This window comes from Mytilus galloprovincialis, chromosome 10 (genome assembly GCF_965363235.1).
Source record: "Mytilus galloprovincialis chromosome 10, xbMytGall1.hap1.1, whole genome shotgun sequence".
NCBI classification, from domain to species: domain Eukaryota; kingdom Metazoa; phylum Mollusca; class Bivalvia; order Mytilida; family Mytilidae; genus Mytilus; species Mytilus galloprovincialis.
This window is the reverse complement of record NC_134847.1, coordinates 85,873,686-85,889,711: the sequence shown is the minus strand read 5'-3', so window position 1 is coordinate 85,889,711 and position 16,026 is coordinate 85,873,686. Positions and strand designations below refer to the sequence as shown.

Here is a 16,026-nt window from a genome sequence, read left to right as displayed (position 1 = left end):
GGATTTTGACTTCATCAAAAACTACCTTGACCAAAGACTTTAACCTGAAGCAGGACAGACGGATGGATGGACGAACGGTACAACAGAGAAACAGACAAACAGATGGATGAACGAACTTACGGACCCACAGAACAGAAATCATAAGGCCCCTCTACTATCATAGGTGGGCATAACAATGGTGTCATCTCATCACTATCAACTAGCAGACCAAATGTGAAGTCATTGTATTTAGTAGTTTCAGAGAAAAGTGTGAAGAGAAAATTTGTCAGATGAAGGTACCCACAGTTGGACAATGTGATTTGAAAAATAGCTCCATCTCCTTAGAGTGGGGTATAATTTTACACATTTTCTATACATCTGACCTCCTCACCTTTCTGAGTACTTTAGATTCTGCCTGTGTGTCCAGTATGATCTTGACGTTACTCTTTATAGTGGTGATAGCTTCCTCCAACTGGTTTGCTACTGGTAATTTATGGTCTGGTAAGGATCCTAGAGCTTGCTCAAACTGTAAGAAAATAAATTAGTTCAGTGTGGCTCACATAATAAAATAACACATGCAAACTGTCTTTTTTATAAATCTCTGATTTTTTAGCATTAAAATAGTAGTCATCAAACAAGAACTAGGCTGATTGGTCACGGGCCTGTAAATACTAAGATTGAACCAGCACTCCTGGAAAGTGCATTCAACTATGTACTTAATTGACAAGGATTGTCAGTTTGCTGCCTAAGAATTGTAATGTTTTTCAGCACAAATAAAACTGGTCACTATGATGTAGCCAAAAAAGCTAGTACCAGTATTAAACACCAACAATCAATCGAGTATTATAAAAGAAATATGATTTAGTCTCAATGCTGAACACTTTTCAAATTTTGTAGACTTTCTTCATGGCAAAAGTCAATTATTTGTTTTCATATATAAATCAACTACTACTGATTACTTTAGTTTAGTGTTTGATGTATGTGTTTTATATCCTATGTAGTAAACTAACCTTAGAAGCTGCCCCTGCAATCTCTGCTGCCTGACCCTCCAGTCGTCCTATTGTTCTCTCTAATTCAACCTCTCTGTGTTCCCATCTCAGCTGTTTCTCTTCAAAGTCCTGTTAATTAGACACAAAGAATTACATGTAAGATTTTAAAATAAAATTCTTTATTTCCTAATTCCTAATTGGGGAGACTTTGTTTGCAGGTACCTATTTTCACTGTTGTATGACATTTATTCTACTGTAAGGCCTTTAAAAAAATGTTTCCCTTGTTCCTGTTAGCTTCAGTACAAACTGTTCCACATTTATCACTTTTTCTTCATTATTTTTTTTTAATTTTCTATAATGGAATACATGATCTATATTATAATCTACAAAATGTCAGATTTAATTTAATCAATACAAATACTAAGGTTAACTAAACTAACCTTGGTTTGATGTACATTATCAGCCTCTAAGTCAGCTACCATCGCCTCATTTGATCTGATTATACCTTCTAAATACTGAGTCTGGAAGAAAATCACATTTATTACCATACAGTGGTAAAATCATAATTTTGCTTGTTACTTGCAATTTAAAATAATGAAATATCTTTATTGTAGTCCTACATTAGCATGTTGATTACTATACAGCTAATAATGGTCAATAATAAATGAATCTGTAAAAATTGCATAGGCAATATAGGTTGGTAGTTCTAAATTTGAATTTCTAATGAATTAGATCTATTACTACCAACAATAATTTCAAAAACATAATAATTTTCAACCTTTGCATAAAGAAAGTGTAGATAGTTTGGTAGGAAAAAAAACTACAGATAACAGACTGAAAAGAATGCACTAAATGCATCCAGTCCAAAAAATCAATGTGTGCTATTTGTCACGTAATGAATGCTAATATGTAAATTTTCAACATAAAAATATATTTCTATCTACTTATGGTTTTATCTACTATCATTGTGATATTGGTCAATAAATCATAATTTGAAATTTAGCAAGAAATCTGGGCCAATTTAGTGCCTACTCCTTTAAAATCCCAAACTTTAGTTGCATTGTCTAATTGTTTATACCTGTTGTTGAAGTTTTGAGTTGAGTCTCTTGTGTTTGAGTTCTTCAATCCTGACAGCATCAAGTTTAGAATGCCACTCCATAACTTTAGCAGCACCACGGCCGTCCTTCAATGTAGCTATCAGATCCTGCAGACTTCTGTGTTGTAGTTCTAGTACGGCTAACTTCTCTTCCACTTGGTATCTCTCTTCTTTTACCTTAAATACAAATATTCCAAAATGACAGTTCAACGATTAAATAGACCATTATCCTAATTCAAATGTCTGATTTTTTTAAGAATGGTAATATGAAAGCTTTAAATCAAAAAAAGAATTTAATCTTATCTACAAGCAAAATTTCGTTTTCTCCTTCTGTATTCAAGTGAAAATGTATTTCAAATCTATTTGTCGATTAAAAGTTTAAATGTATGACAGAATAATGGGCTTTTGTGATGATTTAAAACATGCTTGTGAGAGTGAATTCAAAGTTATACTTCTCCATCTTGTACACATCATCATTTTATCAGATAAATACAAAATTCTTTACTGAGATTTAAAACCTCCTATAATTCCTTTCTATTATTTAAAGATAATTTTCATATTTACCTTTTTGAGTTCCATCTCTAACTTGCTTTTATCCTGTTGTAGTTGCATCATGTTATGAGAGAATTTTTCCTGTCTGGTGAGAGGTATAGCCCCAGCGAACTGTAACCTTAGATCCTGAAGGTTCTTCTTCAGATGGTTAGACTTATCCTGGGCCTCCTTCCTGTTATGGTAGATAGTCTGGTTTTTGTCATCCAGTTTCTGTTCCAGTCTCAGGACCAGTGCCTCCGTCTTTGACACTTTTTTCTTCACTTCTTCATACTTTCTCACTGCTGTACCTTCACTCACTTGTAATTGTACTATGTGGCGATGAAGTTTACCTATACATAAGAACAACAGATGAGTTAATTAGTTTTATTACATACTAAGTAGTAAATACAGGTAAATTGTAGGTGTAATTCAATTGATGATATATCAGTCACAATTGCAAAGGCTTCATTAAACCCCTAATCTGTATGACATCACATAATCGATATCAGTCACAGACACAAAAGCTTATCAAACCCCTTATATATAGTACTTGTGTCTTGTGAAAAATACATAAGAGATATTAGTCTTACTTAGAGTAAATGTATATAATAAAGTGTATATGATATGGCTTTTTCAATGTCACACATCACATCAACCCCCAATCAAAATAATCGCTTGAGCAGGTGTGATATTCGAAAAGCCATACGATATACTCTATATATTTTTATTTTTATAGACAAAGTGGTAATCTATTGAACTTTTAAACATAGCTACTACTGTTACAACTTTTGTGATAATGTTCAGTAAAGTTTATAGTATTTACCAATTATAGTTTTTTCATCACTCTGTATTTGGAAGTCGAGCAGCTGTTGTCGTAATGAAGCATTTTCTTTCTCTCTAGATAGCTGTAATGTTTCTAATGACTTCACCTGAGACGTAGCTACTTCAGATATTTCCTGAAAGATCAATAGACAGTCAGTTACATACACGATACAGCAGTCAATATCAATAAAATAATTTCAGTACTTTTCTAGACTCATATGATATTGAGCCTGATATATTTATATATATCTTGTATTGTCTATTCCAAAGGCCTGTGCTATCATGCAGATGTTTAATTTTTGTGTTGAGTGTTTGCTGGCTTCTTGTCATGTAACCACACCTTTTGCTCAATTCGTTTTTATTTGTTCATTATAAAAAATATTTTGTTTTTGTTTTTTCTTACAGAGTTTTATTTTGTTATGTTTGATACATAGTTTGTTAAGTGTGGGATGATAAGGACTTATGCTTACTTTTATTATTAAAATATCATTTCATTTTTTTGTCCTAGATTCTCTTTCCCTCTTACTAAGAAAGATTTCTTCTTGTTTTTCTCAGTTCTATTCTTAAATTACAAATTTTTCTTTAAATAGTTTGAATTTTTTGATTTTTTTGTTTGTTCTTAAAACCACTATTGTACCTTTAATTTAGAGATTTCTTGTTTGAGTTTGATTTCTTCCTCCTCTAGTGATGATATTTTCTTCCTGTCTGCATCACTGACTTCCTTCGTTACAGAATCTACAAACATACTTAGCTAATTTCTATCTTATTCATCATTATATTTGTGAAAGAAAGACCATTCCTTATTCGTCTTAGTAAATACACCTCTATTGTTTTTGGAGTTTAGCCTGTTTTACTACCCAATATTTGTGTTAATTTCTGTTATCCTATTTATGCATTATTCTAGATTCAATATTATTCATAAGACAAGCTTTGTATAAGCCTGTATACAGACTTTGGCAAAACTATGCAATCCAATATAAACAAGAATAAAATGTTTCCACAAATAGTTACGAAATGTTGTGAAATATGAAACTGCAATATTCAAATTGTAACAAATGAAATTTTCCTTTCTGAAATTGTCATTAAAACATATGTAAAGAAAAATTTAAGAAAGGCAACACAGACTTTGAGTTAAATTTTCTTTTATAAAATATTTACAGCAGAAAATTAATAATCATTCACCAAATAAAATTGACACTTTTCTAATTATAACAGTTTTACTGTGAAAAATTGCATACTTCATTGTTATCACATTTTTTTATGCCTGAAAAACTTCAAATTCATTAGAGATAATCATAAACTTCTATATGTGTTTACTTAATTTGTTAGGACTTAAACGATGCTAGTTCTTCTTGTTGCTATTTTCACTTACTTGTAAGTTCATCTCTTAATTCTCTCTCAATCTTCTGCAGTTCAAGGTTAGACTTGGTTATCTGAAATGTTAAACAGAAAATATAAAACATTGATATCTTACAAATAAATGATGGATTAGAATAATTTGAATTGTACCAGTCTTACATTTTCCTTTTTACTGATTATTCTAAAATGAATAACATGTTGAGAGGAAACAGTGGTGATTATTACATATTTAGTTAGGTTGTACATTGCATTATATATTTCCAATCTTTGTCTGACCATATATTCTTTATAAATCTATGTTCTCCATACATTGAAGCATGTGTGATATCCCCTTCAATCTAACATTCTAACAGTTACCCTCTGACTTTTGACCTCTAACGATATAAGGGACAGTGTTTTGTCCTACTTACCTGAGAGAATTTCTCTTCCAAATCTTTATTCCTCTCTTCCAGATTATGCAGTATAGATTTCTGTTGTTCATACATTCTCACAGCATGTTCAGCTCTTTGTCTTTCATTCAGTTCCTTCATCTCTAATGTTGTGATCTTTTTAGATATGGTAATAGCATCACCATCAGTGATTCCCTTGATTTCGGTTCCATCAGTCACACCTTTAAACACAATAAACTCATAAACATATATTTTCTATGTTGTGTTTTGTGTACTGTTTTTTTATTGTTTCTTGTTTTACACCATGATGATGTCAGTTTGTCATCTACTTATGAGTTTGAAGGTCCCTTTGATTTCTTCAGCCTATCATATGAAAATATAATGGTTAAGGAAAATTTGCAAGTTGTTAAATTTTTTCATTAGTTTAGACTTCACACTCCTAAGGTTGCCTTAAAGGCATATATATTACAATTTTTTACCACACTAATTGGTGCATGACCTTACTATATATCATGATGATTTTCCTATCACTGGTTATTAACCCTCCTATGAAGGTTTTCTAATGCAGCCTCAAACCCCCTCCCCTGAGCTGTAAAACCTCACTACAATATATAATAATACTTTTTCCATCACTGGTTTTTATACGCCCGTCGTCTTTTAGACGGGACGTATTATGGTATACCGTTGTCCGTCCGTCCGTCCGTCCGTCGTCCACACTTCGGACAATAACTCAAAAAGGCTTTCACCAATTTCCATGAAACTTAAGTGAATTGTTTATATCTATTGACGTAAGCTCCCTTTCGTTTTTTTTTAATTTCAGATTTTAAGTTTTGGATTTATGGGGCTTTATTCATAAAAAAGGGGGGATTTTCAACACTTCGGACAATAACTCAAAAAGGCTTGCACCAATGTCCATGAAACTTTAGTGAATTGTTTATATCTATTGATGTAAGCTCCCTTTCAATTTTTATAAATTTCAGATTTTAAGTTTTGGATTTATTGGGCTTTATTCATAAAAAAAGTGGGGGTTTTCAACACTTCAGACAATAACTCAAAAAGGCTTTCACCAATGTTCATGAAACTTTGGTGAATTGTTTATAAGCTCCCTTTCAATTTTTATAAATTTCAGATTTTATGTTTTGGATTTAAGGGGCTTTATTCGTGAAAAAAAGGGGGATTTTCAACACTTCGGACAATAACTCAAAAAGGCTTTCACCAATGTCCATGAAACTTTGGTGAATTGTTTATATCTATTGATGTAAGCTCCCTTTCAATTTTTATAAATTTCAGATTTTACATTTCCGTGTTATGAATTTTTATGCTAAAAAAGGGGGATTTTCCAATTTTGGGACAATAACTAACACTTTCACAAAATTTTATGCAACTTTGATAAATTGTTTATATCTATTGACATAAGCTCCCTTTCCATTTTTATAAATTTTAGATTTTACGTTTTCTTAAGTTATGAATTTTTATACATTGTACTTAAAAAAGGGGGATTTTATGAAACTTTGGTGAATATATTAATGTAACATCCCTTTTGATTTGTATATATATATTTCTAGTTGATCATATAAATTCATTTAAAGCATAAAATACAAGTTAAAAGAGCAACGGGCGTATCATGCGCTATAGCGCAGCCCTTTATTACATCTATGAAAATCCTCAAATGCAGCCTCTAACACCCCTCCTCCCAGAGGTGTATGACCTCATGTGATTAATGATACTTTCCCTCATCACTTTACCACTCCTATGGAGATGTTCTAATGCAGTCTCTCAACCCAAACTCCTGATGTGTATGACCTCATGTGATTGGGATATTACCTCTCATATGAAGGTCCTCTAATGTTGCCTCTAATCCCCAACCCCCAGAGGTGTATGACCTCACGTGATGTGATACTTTTCCCCATTACTGATTGTTACCTCTCCTATGAAGGTCCTCTAATGCAGCCTCTAAAGCATGTAACTTCTCTTTCTCTGTTTCTAATGTCCTTCTCAGGGAATCATTATCTTCTGTTTGATGCTTTACTTCCTCCTGTTAAAAGAAGTAAACAAAACTATTATGTTTTACTTACTACATCAAGTAAAAGTCAAAAGAATATTCTCACTAATACAGAAATCTTTGAAGCATTGCCCAATTTTTCATTCCAATTGTCTAATATTAGAGGACAAAGGAATAAACTTCTGACTTAAATATCACTTTTTTTTAAATAACAGTTTCCATTTTAACCAAAACTCAATCAGCACTATGGACCACATATCTTAACCCCAGTCTTGTTGGTAGTTACACTAAGAAAAACATCTAATATTTTACCTCCAGCCCTGTAAGTGCCTCAGCCTTAGAGACTAGTGAGTTTCCTTTTTCCAGATGATCTCTGTACTTTTCTGTGACTTCATGTAACTTTTTATTGGTTCTGTCTAGTTCTGATACAGGTATGGAGTCTTCCAATGCTTTCTGTAGTGCTGCTATCTTAAAGGTAGCCATGTCCTATAAATACATAAGGAAAAATCATTGCTGTCCAATGCATACACACATATAAAATAAGCAGCAAATAGTTTAAAGATATCAGCTGCTTATAATATATTAGATGATAGTTGAGTGTTCTTAAATTATATGCAGATTTTTAATCTTGTAACTGACTTTTATATATCAAACAAACTTGTGTATTTATAATGAGCAACCAGAGTTACATCCCCTAATATTGAACTTCTGAAATTTTCTTTAAATAACACTAACATTGTATAATTTTGGTGTAACCAATATGCTCATTGATTTTTAATTATTATGTTTTGATTGATAACATATTAAATGGAACTCAAATACATGATTTAAATAAAATATTGAAAAAGATAGGTTTAAATATGTAAATATTGCCAACTTTCACTTTTAATTTATAAAAAAAAGCTGTATATAAATACTGAAGTCAAGCTTGTACCAAGTGGAGGTCAGTGAACTTAGGTAATCACTAATGTTGTTAACAGATTATATTAGTTACTTCTTTAGCATGAGGTGGTGACTAATATGTAGGTGAATGGTGGTTGTGTAGTCAGTACACAGCTCCTTGTATATCACTAATTTGTAACACACTTCCTTGAAGGGGGTGAATTAGTTAGTTTAAACATATTTTATTGTTCCAAAAAGAGACAAATGGATTAGACACAAGTTTTTCAACTTAGTAACATCTTCTCCAACTTAGAATTAGTTGGTCACTGTCATAAGAATATGGTGAAGCCAAAGATAACACTAATCTTCGTTTTGTTTATATATTTGTCATGTATTCCTTGTGTTATCAGGCATATTTCACAATTAACACGCTGATATCCAGAATGTTTTTAAATTGTAATCAGCTGAGATCAAAAATGTGTAAAATTAAGTTTCATCATTAATTCCGTATACTCAGTTATAGCGTAAAAAGTTGACATATTGATTATGTATTTTTCAGAAGGACTTCGTCATATATCTGTTGATATATACAATTATCTTTACATCTTTAGTTAAACAGTTTGAATATGTAACTGCCTAATACAAAATTATACTTTATCTTTTTGTTGAATGCGAATTAAAATCAGTGTTATTGATGATTATTGAAATTATTGTTAAGTCCGTATTTACCTTATATCTCTGTAAGTACCCCATCCTTTCTGCTACCGCTGTTTCGACAGAAGCCATGTCATTCTTATATCTATTTATATCCTAAAACAAGTTTTACAGTAAAAAATGTTAGTAACAATAATTAATATTATCATATTTTTATTTGGTTACAGAGAAAATAATTCATGTATTTGGTTGATTTCACAGATCATTCAATTGTGTGTACATTTATTTTGAAATTGACTATTTCTGACTCTTAATGACTGTGGGTTATTTTATCCCCAATTGTTTAGCAAATTGTTGACATATCTAAAAATTTAGAGAATTCGGAAAACATAAGATTATTTCCTTAGATTAGGAAACAGTTAGTTGGTCAATTTCCAAAATTGAACATAAGGGAAATAAAAATAACTAATGCCTCATTGTGAGTGCTTTCTTCATTTCTTTGATTATCAAACCCCTGATCAAAATAAAAACCAACACAATGAGTTATCTTTCCTTACCTTCCTCAGTTGTCCCTCCACTTCCTCTGAAGTATTGTATCTCCTTGTCAGGGCTTTCTCATTAACACGTAATACAGTGATTCTCCGTGTCATGTCTGACAGCCTCCTTCTGACTTCTGTGTCATCTTTAGATAATGTATCAATTAACCGCTATAGAAAAACAATTAAGAATTTTGAGTGTAAAGTACAGAAAGAACAAACCAGAATCTCACATACATTTACAAATGCAAGAATGAATCAACAAAAGGTTAAGGATTCATTCACAGCAGAACATCTCAGTCTACTTTTTCACTATGTGGCATTGAACATTACTTGCGAATATTATTTTTTTCAGTAATCTATAGATCTAGTTATCGCTATTTTATGAAATTTTTATTTGATCTTGCCAACTGATACCTTCCTTTCTTAGCAAAGGCGAGTGATATGAAAAATGAATTGCTAAAAACTAAGGGTGCATGTGGCGTCGTCATAGGTAAAATACTGATAAATAGTTTATCATTGGTCATCTTAACTCAATTACTTTTCTCACTTTTTCCGTACAGGCTCAAGCGAGAAAACCAATCTCATAGAGATGATCAAAGGGATAATCTATAATTATTATGACTTATAATAAAATGTATGAAAGTCTTAATTGTAAAAATATTTAACTTTGGTGTTACCCATTCAAAAGTTATGCTGCTAGAAAACTAGTCATTCTCGTCTTCTGTTCAATATAGTTAGTATGAATAAAACAAAAAGTCCTCTTAAACAGTTGCTAAGCAATTTATGGACTGTATAATAAATTGAAATAAAACAATCTATAATATGATTAAGTATAATAAATGCTGACTGTGCAGTACAGTTCCATTTAGATAACTTACATCAAATTCTTGTATTCTAACTCTATCTTCTTCTCTCTCTCCTTCAACTTTAGCCAATTTGTCTTTAATCTTCTGTGTTTCTTCTTCCCATTCCTAAAATAGTTAGTAATAAAATATCCATATCAAAACATAGGGTAAAGTATAAATACATCAAATACATCATCAATTAATGTTCAGTTCATAATAATGAGTATAGGTTAAGCATTCTTGTGCTGGGCAACCCCCCCCCCCAAAAAAAAAAAAACCAAAACAAACAAACAAAAAAACAAAAAAACATAACATGGTTAACCCTAAAACATTCTGTAAGAGCCCATGGCAAGTCAGAGCTGTACTTCATATTTGTTTTTCTAATGTTGAATTGTTAATAATTTAGGCTGTCAGTTCTCTCTTTTGATTTGCATCACATTTGTCATGATGAAGCCTTATATAGCTTGCTATGTGGTATGTGTTTTTCTCATTCTTGAAGGCCTTACAGTGACATATAGTTGCTAATCTCTACAGATTTTTATATGATAACTCTAATATGTTCTACATTATTTTATAAATATAAAGTAGGATGATATCTTTTATTTTTGGCTCTTCAAAAAGAAGTATTGTTTTACTACTTACTTTTTTATCTTTGAGATAATCATGGTAAACGAGTCCCTGTTGGTGCCTCATTACAGCAAACTTCCTCTTATAATTCTCCAGGGAATTCTCCATTTCTTTCATTGACTGCTCCTTTATTGATAGTTCCTTAAAAACATAAAAATTTACATGAACAAGTAACCTAAACATTTTTTTTAACGTCATAATTACATGTAGAAATTGTAATTACTTTATCTATTTTTTTTCTTTTGCTTTCTTATCAGATATCTCAATAACAGTTCCAATGAGAAAATTGATTTCTTGACTTATAAATACAAAAAAGTTAAGTTGCTTATAGCTAATGGTGATGAAAATAAAGTAATAAGAGATATTGTGGCATTGTTCATGATATTCTTTGTAGGGATTCACTGATGTCGACTTCCAATAAAATATTTATAAAATGTTTTCTTTTGTTGATGTGGTTTATAAGTGTCTCTCATTCTTGTTTTTCCTGTTTGAGTGGTTTTATACATAATTTTTCGGGCCCTTTATGGCTTGCTGTTAGGTGTAGAAGACTGTACGTTGACCTATAAAGGTTTACTTTTACAAATTGTGACTAGGATGGAGAGTTCTTATATCTATAAATAATACTTATTCACTACTTTACATACCTGGAGTGTAACTATTAAGTGTTCGTTAATGCTAGCGATGACCTCTGCACTTGTTGTCGCCATGGAATCAGGGAGTGGCATTGTTTGGAACACACCTCCTGGACCGCCTCCAGATTCTACAGCTATCTTTAAATCTACTTCCAACTTCTCAATCTAGTAATATATCAATAACATATCTTGTTACACAATCTATATCACTTGTTACACAATCTATATCACTTGTTACACAATCTATATCACTTGTTACACAATCTATATCACTTTTTACACAATCTATATGACAAAGTTCACATATAAATAAAACAATGAAATTAATTCATGCAGTAGTGAATCAGTTTCTTTCAATTCTTAATATGAAACTTTAATATGGAAAAATTTGAAAATTTGGCAGTATAATGTACATTTTCCCAGAGTCATAACATTGTTTGGTATTAAAGAAATCTAAAAAGAATGTTTAGAATGTATGGGATATGTGATGGCTCTTTAGAACTATTTTTAGCATGGCAATAAATTATGTAATAAGTACCCATTATATAATATTCAAAAAAAATTGAGAAATTAAAACATTTTTGCTTATAACTTTGAAATTGAGTTCAAAGATACCTTTGTTTTTATATGGTGTAGTGACTATATAAATGCAATCATTGTAATCAGCTTCCTTGGTTCATATTGCAATAGATATGAAATATTTACTTCACAAAAATATCTACCTTCTCTATAGCTTTCTGTGTCTCCAGTTTAGCTTTACTTGTCTCTAATCTTGTCTGTTTAAGTTCGTTTCTCAGTTCTTCATTCCTTCCCTGTAAGTTATCTACTTGTGCCTTCAGAAACAGAGACGTATCATAGTTCCCAAGAAGATTCTTTGCTTCTATTGCCTATAAAGGGAAATTTGTCATGTTTACTCACTAAGTATTCTACTTTCACCTTACACTATAACTAACACAAAATATCCTCCTTAATACATTACTTTATTGTTCAAAATCGATCTTCATACAGTCAGAGTAATAAGGATTCAGATATTTCTCTGGGCACCAATTTTAATGGATTTTGGAAAACTTGCATATTCATGGATATTTGATAATTTGATAATGTGGTTTTGTTGGTCTGCATACATTCAGATAGAAAAAGTGGTGTCCACTAAAGTGACATGAGTCCACAGTATCAGACAATCTATTAAATATTGCATTTCACTTAAATACAACAATGTATGATGTATATACTTATGAAATCTTACTACACAAAATGTAAATTTATGGTGTTTACATTTTTTTCAGGCAAGTCAGAGGTTTTATAAATCCCTGTTGCACTTGTAGGCATTTTATCCTGATTTTTTCAAGTTTTCAGTTATGTAACACATTTTGTAAATTTAAATGTAGTTCTCCTGTTAGAAGATAAAAGCAATGACAAAACACAGGATTTAGCCACAAATTGTGTGATACAGTCAATATTTTCACGGACAATTAATCCACAAAACATTTAAATAAAACGACTTACAGCCAACATTTTCTCCAAGGTAGGGAACTGCATCTGTGTTTCTACCTCTCCTTTTTCTGAAAAAAAAATCAAATTTATTTACAATCAAATTATGAAAAGAATAGTAGACTTTATAGCCAGTGAAGATTTTGTACTAAATAAATAGGAAAAGGTAAATGTAAAGATTAATTGACAGACAAAGTAGTAGTTATTGTATGTTCAAATCTCTTCTGCTTTTGTGGTTCAAAACACCAAAATATTTAAATTTTCTATGTTCAAAACACCAAAATATTTAAATTTTATATGTTCAAAACACCAAAATATTTAAATTTTATATGTTCAAAACACCAAAATATTTAAATTTTCTATGTTCAAAACACCAAAATATTTAAATTTTATATGTTCAAAACACCAAAATATTTAAATTTTATATGTTCAAAACACCAAAATATTTAAATTTTCTATGTTCAAAACACCAAAATATTTAAATTTTATATGTTCAAAACACCAAAATATTTAAATTTTCTATGTTCAAAACACCAAAATATTTAAATTTTATATGTTCAAAACACCAAAATATTTAAATTTTCTATGTTCAAAACACCAAAATATTTAAATTTTCTATGTTCAAAACACCAAAATATTTAAATTTTCTAAGTCATCTAGTATGAGCTTCATGAGTACACATTTAAATAAACTTGCATATTAAAATTCCCTTTTGGCTGGTTAACCTGGGTACAGATGTTTTCCATGAAGTAAGAACAAACTTATTTCATTAAACGAAATTTTAGTGTGTATATATCTGTCTTCTTTGACATAGCACGTCTTCCGTATTGTGTCATATAGCACCTTAACTTCTACACAATCACATACCTGGTGAATATGTTTTCAGATTTTCTATGACTTCCTTGAGTCCCTGTTCTAATTGTTTATTTTCCTTCTCCAGTTGATCTGTTCGTGATTTAAATTTAGCATTTTCTCTGTACAGATTATCTATCTCTTTGAAGTTCTCCTTCTGTACTGCATGGTAATCATCAAACTGGAAAATATATAACAGTGCATATATTATTTTACTAAGAAACATTATCATTAAATCAAAATGTACATCAAAATCAATCAGAATCAAGCTTTCAACTTCAATTGAACTTTGGTGGATAGTTGTCATATTGACAATCATTCCACATCTCCTTATTTTTTATATTTCACATGAAATTGGATAAAGGTGAGAGACATAAAGTAAAGGCATATGATTTGACTTTGTCTTTTGTAATTTTAAGTTACAATTATTATGTAGTTACATAGATATTATTTATCAAGCAGAACTGGTGAAATATCTTCTTCTGTATCTTTATAATGTTTATTTAAATAAATACTACGGTTTCTGGTTGGATGTCTTTGAAGAGGGTGATCTTTTAGAATCACATGGTTTCAATTTCATGGAATCTACTTTCAATTTGCCTTGGGTATGAAATCTAACCTTTTTTTTATAACACCTATTCCAATAGATATAATTTCCAAATAAATAGAGGTTATATCTAAAACAATAAAAAATAAAGCTTTGATTTATTCCTAAATATTGATTTTTGTCGAGCCTTCGACTTTAGTCGAAAAAGCGAGACTAAGTGATCCTACTTTCCGTCGGCGTCGGCGTCGTCGTCGGCGGCGTCCACAAATATTCACTCTGTTGTTAAAGTTTTTGAAATTTTAATAACTTTCTTAAACTATACTGGATTTCTACCAAACTTGGTCAGAAGCTTGTTTATGATCATAAGATAGTATCCAGAATTAAATTTTGTAAAAATAAAATTCTATTTTTTCTGTATTTTACTTATAAATGGACTTAGTTTTTTCTGCGGGGAAACATTACATTCACTCTGAGGTTAAAGTTTTTAGAATTTTAATAACTTTCTTAAACTATCCTTGGTTTGTTCCAAACTTGGACAGAAACTTGTTTATGATCATAAGATAGTATCCAGAAGTAAATTTTGTAAACAAATAAATCCATTTTTTCTGTATTTTACTTTTAAATGGACTTAGTTTTTCTGCGGGAAACATAACATTCACTCTGTGGTAAAAGTTTTTAAAATTTTAATAACTTTCTTAAACTATCCTGGGTTTGTACTAAACTTGGACAAAAGCTTATTTATGATCATTAGATAGTATCCAGAAGTAAATTTTGTAAAAAGACAACTCCATTTTTTCTGTATTTTACTTTTAAATGGACTTAAGATTTTCTTCCAGTGAACATTACATACAGTCTGCAGTTAAAGTTTTCAAAACATTTATTAGATTCATTAATTATTCTAGATTTTTACCAAACTTGGACAGAAGCTTCTTACAATCATAAGATAGTATCAAGAGGAATATTTTTAATGATTTTTTTTCCTCATTTTTGTTTAGCCTGTGATTTACAGCAAAAGTAGGCGAGACACTGGGTTCCGCGGAACCCTTACAAATTTTTGGTATTAGTACACACCTTTATTTGTGACTCCTCTTTTTCCACCTCCTTCCTAATAGCTGTTGCTATAGATGGCCCTGTTTTCTGTAGTCTTTGAGTTTTCAGTTCTTCCTGGAAGTCCATTACAGCAATCATATCTTCTGCTGGCAAACCAAGGGCTACAGCTCTGTTTACAAATAGATTAAAAAATTATATCAAATGTTAGCGTGTATTAAACAATGTGTGAAATATTGATCAACAAGAAAATTCCATTCCCTATCATGTTAGTACAAATGTATAGTGTGCTACAAAAATTCCCTCTATCTGAAAAATACTTTAAAGGTATTTAAATTAAGAGAGTTTAACTAATGTTTGCCTGCAATGCTAGCAAGAAATAATCAGTTTTATGGTGGATATCAAAGTTGAAGTTGCAGAAAAAAAATGTTTTGATTTTGTGTTTTCATCATTTCAATTTAAGGTTGCTTTTAGAAATATGTATTTAGTAATGAAAATATTGTGGCTTGCTTCCACAAAAGATCGCAAACATGACAATGGAAAATCTAAGAAACTTCATTCAGTATTGTTTTCTAAATTTAACTCTGTCAGAAATAAATAAAACAATAACAACAAATTATATGTAATAAAACAAACACTGACTCAAGAAAAGACCACAAATTAAATCTATATTGATTCAATATATTTCATTGATAGAATAGTTAAAATCATATACTGATCAAAAGGTTAAAATGGCGAAGATA

At 30.6% G+C, this 16,026-nt stretch overlaps 1 protein-coding gene across 1 annotated transcript in view; it reads right to left on the bottom strand.

The window, feature by feature from the left end:
* LOC143048680 (centrosomal protein of 290 kDa-like) overlaps positions 1-16,026 on the bottom strand; it is a 62,209-nt gene that overhangs the window by 24,644 nt on the left and 21,539 nt on the right. Inside the window, exons 16-35 of the mRNA XM_076222487.1 lie at positions 15,308-15,455; positions 13,705-13,870; positions 12,853-12,908; positions 12,069-12,233; positions 11,359-11,511; positions 10,730-10,855; positions 10,121-10,213; positions 9,261-9,410; positions 8,779-8,859; positions 7,480-7,653; positions 7,089-7,200; positions 5,187-5,386; positions 4,790-4,850; positions 4,055-4,152; positions 3,419-3,551; positions 2,629-2,945; positions 2,047-2,241; positions 1,409-1,489; positions 990-1,097; positions 371-505 (exon numbers count right to left, since the gene is read on the bottom strand). Coding sequence (XP_076078602.1) covers positions 371-505; positions 990-1,097; positions 1,409-1,489; positions 2,047-2,241; positions 2,629-2,945; positions 3,419-3,551; positions 4,055-4,152; positions 4,790-4,850; positions 5,187-5,386; positions 7,089-7,200; positions 7,480-7,653; positions 8,779-8,859; positions 9,261-9,410; positions 10,121-10,213; positions 10,730-10,855; positions 11,359-11,511; positions 12,069-12,233; positions 12,853-12,908; positions 13,705-13,870; positions 15,308-15,455 — 2,752 coding nt within the window. The remainder of the gene's footprint in view (positions 1-370; positions 506-989; positions 1,098-1,408; positions 1,490-2,046; positions 2,242-2,628; positions 2,946-3,418; positions 3,552-4,054; positions 4,153-4,789; positions 4,851-5,186; positions 5,387-7,088; positions 7,201-7,479; positions 7,654-8,778; positions 8,860-9,260; positions 9,411-10,120; positions 10,214-10,729; positions 10,856-11,358; positions 11,512-12,068; positions 12,234-12,852; positions 12,909-13,704; positions 13,871-15,307; positions 15,456-16,026) is intronic.